At 37.3% G+C, this 12755-nt stretch overlaps 1 protein-coding gene across 2 annotated transcripts in view; it reads left to right on the top strand.

The window, feature by feature from the left end:
- The window catches only part of CFAP206 (cilia and flagella associated protein 206), an 82168-nt gene that overhangs the window by 50743 nt on the left and 18670 nt on the right, over positions 1-12755 (top strand). For both annotated transcript variants that reach the window (XM_064360415.1, XM_064360416.1), the window contains one exon: positions 1616-1809. In XM_064360415.1, the coding sequence (XP_064216485.1) occupies positions 1616-1809 (194 nt within the window). The remainder of the gene's footprint in view (positions 1-1615; positions 1810-12755) is intronic.

Raw genomic sequence — 12755 nt, 5'->3', positions numbered from 1 at the left:
GTTTAAGTAGCTTTGAAAAATCTGCCAGATGAGTAAGTGGTTTTTCATAAAAGATTTTTTAAATTATTATATCTGGATAGTCGAAAGTATTTTTACATAAAATACAGTTTAAAATCATACTTTAACATAAAAATAAAAAACATATATAATTAATATGAATTTCACATGATACCACTCAATAAAATGTATAAATTAAAATGCTAGTTATAACATTTTAGCAAAATAAAAGCATAAGTGATATGTTAACAATGGAGTGGAAAGGCCGGGCGCGGTGGCTCAAGCCTGTAATCCCAGCACTTTGGGAGGCCGAGGCGGGTGGATCACGAGGTCAAGAGATCGAGACCATCCTGGTCAACATGGTGAAACCTCGTCTCTACTAATACAAAAAATTAGCTGGGCATGGTGGTGCATGCCTGTAATCCCAGCTACTCAGGAGGCTGAGGCAGGAAAATTGCCTCAACCCAGGAGGTGGAGGTTGCGGTGAGCCGAGATCGCGCCATTGCACTCCAGCCTGGGTAACGAGCAAAACTCCGTCTCAAAAAAAAATAAATAAATAAAAAATAAAATGGAGTGGAAGGGGCCGGGCGCAGTGGCTCACACCTGTAATCCTAGCACTTTGGGAGGCTGAGGTGAGGGGATCACCTGAGGTTAGGAGTTTGAGACTACTATGGTGAAACCCCGTTTCTACTAAAAATACAAAATTTAGCTAGGTGTGGTGGCGTGTGCCTGTAGTCCCAGCTACTCAGGAGGCTAAGACAGGAGAACTGCTTGAACCTGAGAGGCAGAGGTTACAGTGAGCTGAGATGCTACTGCACTCCGGCCTCGGTGACAGAGTGAGACTTTGTCTCAAAAAAAAAAAAAAAAAAAAAAAAAAAGGAGTGGAAGTGCCAAGAGTGGTGGCTCATGCCTGTAATCTTAGCATTTTGGGAGGCTGAGGTGAGAAGATTGCTTGAGTCCAGGAGTTTGAGACCAGCCTGGGTGACATGGTGAATACCCACCTCTACAAAAAATACAAGAAAAATTAGCTAGGTGTGGTGGCATGTGCCTGTAGTCCCAGCTACCTGGGAGGCTAGAGCAGGAGGATCACTTGAGTCTGGGAGGTTGATGATGCAGTGAGTTGAGATTGTGCCACTGCACTCTAGCCTGGGTGAAAAGAGTGTGACATTGTCTCAAAAAAAAAAAAAAAAAAATGGAGTGGATGGGGAATGGCTCTATGGGTATGTTACAAACTCAGAATAACAGTATTTCTTTCTTTTCTTTCTTTTTTTTTTTTGAGACAGAGTCTCTCTCTGTTACCCAGGCTGGAGTGCAATGGCACAATCTCAGCTCAGGGCAACCTCTGTCTCCCAGGTTCAAGCTATTCTCTTGCTCAGCCTCTCGAATAGCTGGGATTACATGTGCATACCACCACGCCCACCTAATTTTTGTATTTTTAGTAGAGACAGGGCTTCACCATGTTGGTCATACTGGTCTCAAACTCCTGACCTCAGGTGGTCTGCCTGCTTTGGCCTCCCAAAGTGCTGGGATTACAGGTGTGAGCCACCATGCCGAGCCAGAATAACAATATTTCATAAGTGATCAAGAGATTTCATATCTAATTTTTTTTTATTTTCAGGAAATCCAGCAATTGGAATTTTAAAATATAAAGAAAAATATTACACATTCAGTAGTAAAGATGCTGCATATTCATTTGCAGAAAATCCTGAACATTATATTGAAATAGTTAGAGAAAAGGCCAAAAAACATACAGAGTTAATTCAGCTATTGGAACTTCATCAACAGTTTGAAACACTAATTCCATATTCTCAGGTAAGCAGGGTAAGATTTTATGACTTCATGACACTTTAAAGTATAGTTAATTTAAAAATTATATTTTATTGTAGAATGCTTCCCAATTCCAGGCAGAGAGAGAGAGTCAGATGAGGATCTTTATATAGGCTGTCTGAAATGGATTCACGTCTGAAGATGGAAACTAACGGAATCCATAAAGAATAATGAAAATAGAATATGGAGTCAAATTGATGAATTAGCAAATGGGAAAAATCTGAATGAGAAAGACTTCATTTACTTATAAATAATTGAAGTTGCAGTATATTTCTGTATCTAAAATCAGAGGAGCTCATCACAGATAACACAGATAATAACTTAGAGCTGCAGAACACTTTAACAGGTTTAAATTGTAGTAGACTGAAAGGCCACAGAATGGATTTCAAGGTGAGTTTCTTGTATGTCTATGTCTAGTGATTCATTCCTCTTATTTTGTAATCCACTTAATGTCTGCCAGTGATTATTCTTGGCATAAGGGATTTAGTGAAACAAAACAGATAAAAATATTTGCCTGTTTGGAACTCACAGTTAAATACCATATATTCTCATGTACTTCCTCTTTGTCTCTCATTTTCATTGTTCATCTCTTTTTTTGTTCTTTGTAGAGACAAGGTCTCACTCTATTACCCAGGAATGGAGAGCAGTGGCACAATCATAGCTCACTGTAGCCTCCCAACTCCTGGGTTCAAGGGATCCTCTTGCCTCAGCCTCCCAAGTAGCTGAGACTACAGGCAAGTGCCACTATGCCTGGCTAATTTTAAAAATTTTTTCTTTTTTGTAGAGATAGGGTCTCGCCATGTTGCCCAGGCTGGTCCCAAACTTGTGTCCTCAAGTTATCCTCCTGCCTTGGCATTCCAAAGTGTTGGGATTGTAGGCATAAGCCAGCATGCTCAGCCTGTTCTTCATCTCTTAAGTTGTCTTTCTGTCTCTCTCTCTTTGAAACTCACTCAAATGAAAACATTTTTAAATACATCGTTTAAAATATCTTTTGTTTACTTTTTTTTTTTTGAGACGGAGTCTCGCTCTGTCACCCAGGCTGGAGTGCGGTGGCAAGATCTCGGCTCACTGCAACCTCCATCTCCTGAGTTCAAGGGATTCTCCTGCCTCAGCCTCCTGAGTAGCTGGAACTACAGGCACACACCACCATCCTGACCAATTTTTTGTTTTTTTTGTAGTTTTAGTAGAGATGGGATTTCATCGTGTTATCCAGGATAATCTCAATCTCCTGATCTGATCCACCCCTCTCAGCATCCCAAAGTGCTGGGATTACAGGTGTAAGCCACGGCGCCCAGCCTATTTTTTTTTTTTTTTTTTTTTTGAGAGGAAGTCTCACTCTGTTGCCCAGTCTAGGGAGCAGTGGTGCGATCTCGACTCACTGCAACTTCCACCTCCCAGGTTCAAGCAATTTTCCTGTCTCAGCCTCCTGAATAGCTGGGATTACAGGCGCACGCCACCACGCCTGGCTAATTTTTGTATTTTTAGTAGAGTCGGGGTTTCACCATATTGGTCGAGCTGGTCTCGAACTCTGACCTCAGGTGATCCACCCGCCTTGGCCTCCCAAAGTGTGAGCCACCACATAAGCCACAATGCCCAGCCTTGTTTGCTATTTTTATCAACATTTTAACTATGAAGCAGGTGGGCTTTGTGTCACTGACCTGGCCAGCAGAGATTCAAGCGGTAATGAGTAAAAGGTCTGTTGGGCTAGTGACAGTGGAGCACAGAAGATGTTCTGAACACATGGTCAGGAAGATCAGAAACTAAGGACTAACTCATCTGAGTTGGGTGGGGGAGGTATGGCAGTCAGGACCATGGACAGCTCAGTTGGCGCTGTTATTCTCACATCGTGATGTCTGTTGATGTGGCACTCCAGCTCCCCTTTCCAATGAAGCTATTCTGCAAAGCCTTCTAGGTTCTTGTTGTGATGAGAGATTAGTCTTGTCTACAGTGTCTTTCTGTATGTGAGCCAAATAGTAGGTAGGCCCATAATTTTTCTTTCCACTGAAAGGTTACTCTGAAAATGTACCAATTCAGCTTCATCATGAGGCTTGTCAGTTACCCATAATCCTGTGAGGACTTGTTAATATCTCAGTTTGTAATATTTGCCAATTTGATGAATTTAAAATGATACTTATTAGTGTTTTATTGTGCATTTTTCTGATAGTGAAGTTCAGCATCTCTTCTTAACTGTTCAGATTTCCCCTTCTGTGCATTGCCTATTTATAACTTTTGCCAGCTTTTTTTTTCCATTCCACTCTTTCTGCTTTTAAATTGTTGATTGGCAGTTTCTTGTCTATTCTAAATATTAATCCTTTATAAGTTATAAAAGTTGCAAATGTCTTTTCCCAGCCTGACACCTCTTTGTTAACTTTGTAAGTCGAGTCCGTCATTGAAGACACATCTTTAATTTTAATGTAGTCATATCTATTAAATTTTTTCCTTTAAAGATTGTACCTTTAAAAAATCTTATTTTAGAAATTTTCTGTCTTAAGATTATTCTTTTACACTTTCTTCTTTTTATTTTATTTATTTATTTATTTATTTTTTTTTTTGAGACAGAGGCTCACACTGTAGTCCAGGCAGGAGTGCAGTTGCATGAACATGGATCACTACAGCATTGACCTCCTGGGCTTTAGCAATCCTCTTGTCTTGGGCTTCTGTGTACCTGAGGTGACAGACATGCACCACCATGCCTACCTAATTTTTTTTTTTAAGTTTTTGTAGAGACGGGCTCTCACTTTGTTGCTCAGGCTAGTCTTGAACTCCTAGGTTTAAGCAGTCCTCCTGCCCCTCGGCCTCCAAAAGTGCTGGGATTACAGGCATGAACCACCACATCCAACCTATTTTCTTATTTCTAAATTATCAATCTAATAACAGATACTCCCTAAAAGAAAATGATATTTATTCAGGAATAGGCACTGCAATGGGAATACACTTGCCATAGTAAACCATGTATCTATTCAGGAAGGTAAAGAAAGAAAAAGGCTGTTAAAGGAAAAATTAGGAGGATTACATAATTGTTTAAGATAATTATCCTTGGCTTGGTTGGACAGGCAGTTGGTAGACAGATGTCGTCACAGAAATATTTTTTCTGTGTAAGGTTGTGGTGACCTTTGTGCAGGATTGTGTTTTTTGGAGAGTCTCTTGTGATAATTTTTATCAGGAGTTTGCCATGAGAACCCTTCCTTTATGGCCATCCCTGGCTCTATTTGTCAGAGTTTTTAACACAAGATACACAATTTTGATTCTGACAACTTTCACATAACTTATTTTTTACATTTAGATCTTTAGTCTATTTGGAGATAATAAAGGATTCTAACAGTATTTTTCTTCATGTAGTAAGCCAGTTTTCCTAACATTATTTACTAAATGATGTAAATGTATATCCCACAAAATATGATGCATCTCTATTAACTTTCATATGAAATAAGTTTGTTTCTAGGCTTTCTATTCTGTTGCATTGGTCTATTTATCATCTCTATGCTGATACCACACTGCTTTCATTACTATTGCTTTGTAATATATTTTATTATCTGATAAAGAAGCTCTCTTCTTTGCCTTTTAGCTTTCAAATTTTTCCATGAAGTTTCTTAATAAATTTGCTAAGTTTCCCCAAAAAAAATCTTACTGGAATTTTAACTGGAATTGCATTAAACTAATAAAATAATGTGTGGGGGAATTTATATATTTATTATATTGGATTGTCCCATCAATAAAAATACCATTTGCCCAGTGTTTTTTCCTATAGTAGTTTCACTAATTATGCCTTCATAAAACTTGATAGATTTAGTTATATTTTAGTCTCTACCTATTTCTAAAATAGTAGTTGAGTTTTTGCCATTTATGTGTGTGTTCCTAAATAATATATTTCTATGAAATGACCTCATTTTGCCCAATTTTTTATTAATTGATTTCTCTTTATCTTAGTGATTTTGCAGGAAGTGCTTTTTCAAAATTATATTTTGGATATGAATTCTTTGTTAAATATATGTTTTGAAGATATGTTTTCTCAGTTTGTGGCTTATGTTTTCATTCTTTTCATGGTATCTGTTGATGAACAAGTCTTTCATTTTAATGTGTAATTTGTCATTATTTTTTCTTCATGCCTTAAGAAGGCATTATTTTTTCTTCATGCCTTTTTCTTTCTTCATGCCTTATGTATCCTGAGATCACAAAAATATTCTTATCTATCTTTTTCTTAAAAGACATGTTTTGTCTATTATGTAGAGTCTTTAGTCCACTTGGATTTTATTTTTGTTTGTGGTGGGAGGTAAAGATCCAATTTTAATGTTTTCCCATTTGTAGTGAAAGTGTTGTAGACTGTTGTTTAACAGTCTCTCCTTTCCTCACTGATCTACAGTGTCTTATCAATAACCACAGGCTTGTTTTTATACTCTCTATTATGTTCAGTTATTCAATTTTTAAAAAAATTCCTGTACTGATACCTTCGGTAGCTTTATAAATCTTGATATCTGGTAGAGTAAGTTTTCACATTTTTTCTTCTCTAAAAAGTCTTCACTGTACTAGACTCTTTAATTTTATAAATTTGAGAAGTGCATAAGGAAGTTCCAGTAAAAACCCTTGAAGGAATTTTTTTTTTTTTTTTTTTTTGAAATTGACTTATATATGTAGATTAGTAAGAGAAGAATGACATTTTTGCAACATTGAATCTCCCTATCCAAAGCATCAATATAGTTTTATAATACTTCCTATGAAAGAATTTCACATTTTTTGGTTATATTTATTTGTAGGGACTTTATATTTTTTGTTGCTATTTTAAATGCTGTTGATGCTTAGGATTGAATTTTAGTTCATTATTGCTTATGTTATGGAAATACAGTTAATTTCTGCATATTGATTTTATCTTCAGCAACCTTAATAAACTCCCTTACTAATTCTAATAATTGATATTTGAGAGCCTATCAATATTTAGAGTCTATTAGGTTTTTTTTTTTATTGTGGGCCATCATAATGTATGCAAATAATAATTGTTTCCCCTAGACTTTGTATTTTTTTTTTTTAACACTGTATGCTTTATTACAGGAGGTGAATGTTGTTGTAGGGAGGGGGGCATCATGGTAAGGAAAGAAATCAGGGCTGCAAATGCAGGCACCAATAATGTTAAAATCGTAATATGCAAAATGCATAATTGCAATCATTTTCTTAAGACTCAACTCATAGATGAAAAATTTTTTAATTGCTATTGCAGAAAGAAATAGAAACTTGTTTTGATAACATTAGTAGACAATATCTAGAAAATGGAGGTAATAGGATGTAAAATTCTGGCAGCAATTTAATGTCCTCAGTGGTAAGGCTGAGGCCAGCACCTAATGAGGATGAAAGTTCTGTGGGGAATTTTGGATGGTACTTGGGAAATTATTACACTGTGCATAAACCAAGCTGAATTGCTTTCACAAGTGTTACAAAGTTTCACGTAGTAAAAGGTTGGTTGGTTTGCTTTTTCTACAAGCACTCCATTTTTACAGCAAGAGTGGTATAAAATACTTAAACAAGGAAGACAGTATCCGTGGAAGATATAGTATCTAGCTCCTTGATATACTAATGCATACAATTCAAAATGATTAAACTGTAGTACATCTGGGTCTTTTTACAATGACAAGGTGATGGTTCTGGAAAGCATGGGCCTGGGGTATCAATCTCTAGAAAGCACCCGTCTCCCTTCTATGTGTTTTCTAATTTTGCATTTTTTTTCATTTTTCTTAATTAGCTCTGCTGTTGGCTGCTTCTTAGCAAAACTGGTAAAAACAAAACTGTAATCATTGAACATAGTACTCTGGCAATCAGGACATTTAAAACCTTCCATATTCTAGGCAAAGAAAGTAGTGTGTGACATTTAAAACTCTGATTTACAAGCAAAGTGGTAAAATGTTTTCCTGCATGAAAGACTTCCACAACTTTCCTGATCAGGTCATCATAGAAGGTCTGATTTAAGGTTGTTTTAAAGCTAAAGTAAAAAATTCTGTTTCTGGAGTGATGTGAATAGTCCAGTAAATTTAATTTGATTTTATTCCATTGATTACCCACAAGGATTTAACAGTGTGGCAGAACCTGTATTAGGTCACTATTTCCACTCATGAATGACATCCTTTGTAATGATGCCATCTTTCATGTATGATTGATTCATAACTGCTTGGTCAATGTTACTATCCGAATTTCCAGGGTTTAATCTGTTTGCTTGCCAGATTCTCTAGGAAATCCAGAGCATATACAAGTACCAACAGTCAGAATTCACACATTCCATACAATATGCTGTTCCACTTGGGAAAATTACATTAAGAAACTACTTCTGGGCCAGGTGTGGTGGCTCACGCCTGTAATCCCAGCACTTTGGGAGGCAGAGGCGGGTGGATTACCTGAGGTCAGGAGTTCAAGACCAGTCTGACCAACATGGTGAAACCCCCGTCTCAAATAAATAAATAAATAAATAAAAATAAAAAAAGAAACTACTTCTTCCTGGAAATTCTGGTGTGGGTACACTTGGTGAGAAGGCCTCATGAAATTTCAGGCGAATAAGAGAAGCTTTTCATTGAGCCAAATCTGCTGTAATCCCTAACAAGCTTCGACAGGGGAACCAGGGCTTTCAGCAAAAGTTGGTCCCATATGTCTTCCAAATAAAATGTCTCTTGGAGATAAACATGCTAATGTCACTGAGTTCATAAGCTACCTGATTGTCAGTTTTTGTCACACTTATGATGGAACGTTGCAGATCCTTCAAAAATATGTAACCCTCAGATCTTGGAGTGGTGCAGAGATCTCCAGATTTTTGGTTTGCATTGGGTTGCTGCCGGGAGAACCAAACCTCCAGCAGCTTCTAGGTCCCATTGAAAAAATGTGCAACTTCCATTATCATGAGACTAGAGAACAATCAACAACCACAGTAAATCAACTAAATGACATACCTTTTTCTTCTGCTGCTGCCAATTGTTCTGGATGTATTACTTATATTCCAGTTCCTTTTTCTGCTATAATTTTATATTTATGTTTTTTAAGGATTAAAAACTCTTCCTCGCTCGCTCCTTCTTTCCTTCCTTCCTTCCTTCCTTCCTTCCTTCCTTCCTTCCTTCCTTCCTTCCTTCCTTCCTTCCTTCCTTCCTTCCCCTCTCTCTCTTTCTCTCTCTCTCTTTCTCAAGAAGTAAAAGTTGAACTTTGAGACTGGAAATAGAGGTAGATACGGGTCAGTCTGTTGTAGTCTCTTGTTTCACCATTAGAGTAGAGAGCACTAGCTGAAGTTGCAGTCCGTACTGTGTAAGACTGTAGATGTCATTATACTCTTTACTTTTGTCTTATCTTACTACATTGACAAGCAACCTTAGTACAATATTAAATAGTGGTAGTGAAAGTAGGCACTTTTGTCTTCTTATCCCTCAAAAGAATATTTTTGATTTTCTAAATTCTTTTTTTTTAAATTATACTTTAAGTTCTGGGATACATGTACAAAACGTGCAGGTTTGTTACATAGGTATACACATGCCACAGTGGTTTGCTGCATCTATCACCACATCATCTACATTAGGTATTTCTCCTAATGCTATCCCTCCACTATACCCCCACCCACTGTTATCCCTCCCCTAGACCCCCACCCCTTGACAGGCCCTGGTGTGTGATGTTGCCCTCCCTGTGTCCATGTGTTCTCTTTGTTCAACACCCACTTATGAGTGAGAACATGAGGTGTTTGGTTTTCTGTTCCTGTGTCAGTTTGCTGAGAATGATGGTTTCCAGCTTTATCTATGTCTCTGCAAAGGACATGAACTCATCCTTTTTTATGGCTGCATAGTATTCCATGGTGTATATGTGCCACATTTTCTTTATCTATTCTATCATTGATGGGCATTTGGGTTGGTTCCAAGTCTTTGCTATGGTGAATGGTGCCACAACAAACATACGTGTGCATGTGTCATTATAATAGAATGATTTATAATCCTTTGGGTATATACCCAGTAATGGAATTGCTGGGTCAAATAGTATTTCTATTTCTAGATCCTTGAGGAATCGCCACACTATCTTCCACAATGGTTGAAATAATTTACACTCCCACCAACACTGTAAAAGCGTTCCTATTTCTCCACATCCTTTCTAGCATCTGTTGTCTCTTGATTTTTTTAATGATTACCATTTTAACTTGGCGTGAGATGGTATCTTAATGTGGTTTTGATTTGCATTTCTCTAATGACCAGTGATGATGAGTTTTTTTTCCTTATGGTTGTTGGCTCCATAAATGTCTTCTTTTGAGAAGTGTCTGTTCATATCCTTCACCCACTTTTTGATGGGGTTGTTTTTTTCTTGTAAATTTGTTTAAGTTCTTTGTAGATTCTGGGTATTAGCCCTTTGTCAAGTGGGTAGAGTGCAAAAATATTTTCCCCATTCTGTTGGTTGCCAGTTTACTCTAATGATAGTTTCTATTGCTGTGCAGAAGCTCTTAAGTTTAATTAGATCACATTTGTCTATTTTGGCTTTTGTTGCCATTGCTTTTGGTGTTTTAGTCATGAAGTTCTTGACCATGCCTATATCCTGAATGGTATTGCCTAGGTTTTCTTCTAGGGTTTCTATGATGTTGGGTCTTATGTTTAAATCTTTAATCCAGCTGGAGTCAATTTTTGAATAAGGTATAAGGAAAGGATCCAGTTTCAGCTTTCTGCATATGGCTAGCCAATTTTCCCAACACCACGTATTAAATAGGGAATCCTTTCACCGTTGCTTGTTTTTGTCAGGTTTGTCAAAGATCACATCTTTGTAGATGTGTGGCATTCTTTCTGAGGCCTCTGTTCTGTTCCATTGGTCTATATGTCTGTTTTGGTACTGGTACCATGCTGTTTTGATACCGGTACCATGCTGTTTTGATTACTGTAGCCATGTAGTATAGTTTGAAGTCAGGTAGCGTGATGCCTCCAGCTTTGTTTTTTTTGCTTAGGATTGTCTTGGCTATGTGAGTTCTTTTTTGGTTCCATATGAAGTTTAAGGTGTTTTTTTCCAATTCTGTGAAGAAAGTCAATGGTAGTTTGATGGGGATAGCATTGAATCTATAAATTACTTTGGGCAGTATGGCCATTTTCATGATATAGATTCTTCCTAACCATGAGCGAATGTTTTTCCACCTGTTTGTGTCCTCTCCTATTTATAAAGCAGTGCTTTGTAGTTCTCCTTGAAGAGGTCCATCACATCCCTTGTTAGTTGTATTCCTAGGTATTTCATTCTCTTTGTAGCAATTGTGAATGGGAGTTCACTCATGATTTGGCTCTCTGCTTGTCTGTTATTGGTTTATAGGAAGGCTTGTGATTCTTGCACATTGATTTTGTATCCTGAGACTTTGCTGAAGTTGCTTATCATCTTAAGGAGATTTTTGGGCTGAGACAATAGGCTCTTCTAAATATACAATCATGTCATCTGCAAATAGAGACAATTTGACTTCCTCTTTTCCTAATTGAATACCCTTTATTTCTTTTTCTTGCCTGATTGCTCTGGCCAGAACTTTCAGTATTATGTTGAATAGGAGTGGTGAGAGAGGGCATCCTTGTCTTATGCCAGTTCTCAAAGGAAATGCTTCCAGTTTTTGCCCATTCAGTATGATATTGGCTGTGGGCTTGTCATAAATAACTCTTATTATTTTGAGATACATTTCATCAATACCTAGTTTATTGAGAGTTTTTAGCATAAAGAGCTGTTGAATTTTGTTGAAAGCCTTCTCTGGATCTATTGAGATAATCATGTGGCTTTTGTCTTTGGTTCTGTTTATGTGATGGATTACGTTTATAGATTTGTGCATGTTGAACCAGACTTGCATCCAGGGGATGAAGCTGACTTGATTGTGATGGATAAGCTTTTTGATGTTCTGTTGGATTTGGTTTGCCAGTATTTTATTAAGGATTTTCGCATCAATGTTCATCATGGATATTGGCCTGAAATTTTCTCTTTTAGTTGTGTCTCTGCCAGGTTTTGGTACTGGGATGATGTTGGTCTCATGAAATGAGTTAGGAAGGATTCCCTCTTTTTTCTTGTTTGGAATAGTTTCAGAAGGAATGGTACCAGCTCCTCTTTGTACCTCTGGTAGAATTAGACTGTGAACATGTCTGGTCCTGGACTTTTCTTTTGGTTGGTAGGCTATTAATTGCTGCCTCAATTTCAGACCTTGTTATTGGTCTATTCAGGGATTCAGCTTCTTCCTGGTTTAGTCTTGGGCAGGTGTAAGTGTCCAGGAATTTACCCATTTCTTCTAGATTTACTAGTTTATTTGCATAGAGGTGTTGGTAGTAATCTCTGATGGTAGTTTGCATTTCTGTGGGATCAGAGGTGATATCCCTTTATCATTTTTTATTGCATCTATTTGATTCTTCTCTCTTTTCTTTATTAGTCTGGCTAGTGGTCTATTTCGTTGATCTTTTCAAAGAACCAGCTTCTGGATTTGTTGATTTTTTGAAGGGTTTTTTGTGTCTCTATCTTCTTCAGTTCTGCTCTTATCTTAGTTATTTCTTATCTGCTGCTAGCTTTTGAATTTGTTTGATCTTGCTCCTCTGGTTCTTTTAATCATGACATTAGGGCGTTGATTTTAAATCTTTCCTCATTTCTCTTGTGGGCATTTAGTGCTATAAATTTCCCTCTAGACACTGCTTTAAATGTCTAGAGACATTTAAAGACATAATGTCCCAGAGATTCTGGTACACTGTGTCTTCACTCTCACTGGTTTTGAAGAACATCTTTATTTCTGCCTTCATTTCATTATTTATCCAGTAGTCATTCAGGAGCAGGTTGTTCAGTTTCCACGTAGTTGTGCAATCCTGAGTGAGTTTCTTAATCCTGAGTTTTAATTTGATTGCACTATGGTCTGAGAGACTGTTATGATGTCTGTTCTTTTGCATTTGCTGAGGAGTGTTTTACTTCCAATTATGTGGTCAGTTTTAGAGTAAATGTGATGTGGT

Source organism: Aotus nancymaae, unplaced genomic scaffold (genome assembly GCF_030222135.1).
Source record: "Aotus nancymaae isolate 86718 unplaced genomic scaffold, 86718_ANA_hifiasm-v0.15.2.pri h1tg000040l, whole genome shotgun sequence".
Taxonomy (NCBI): Eukaryota; Metazoa; Chordata; class Mammalia; order Primates; family Aotidae; genus Aotus; species Aotus nancymaae.
This window is presented reverse-complemented; position numbering and strand designations above follow the sequence as displayed.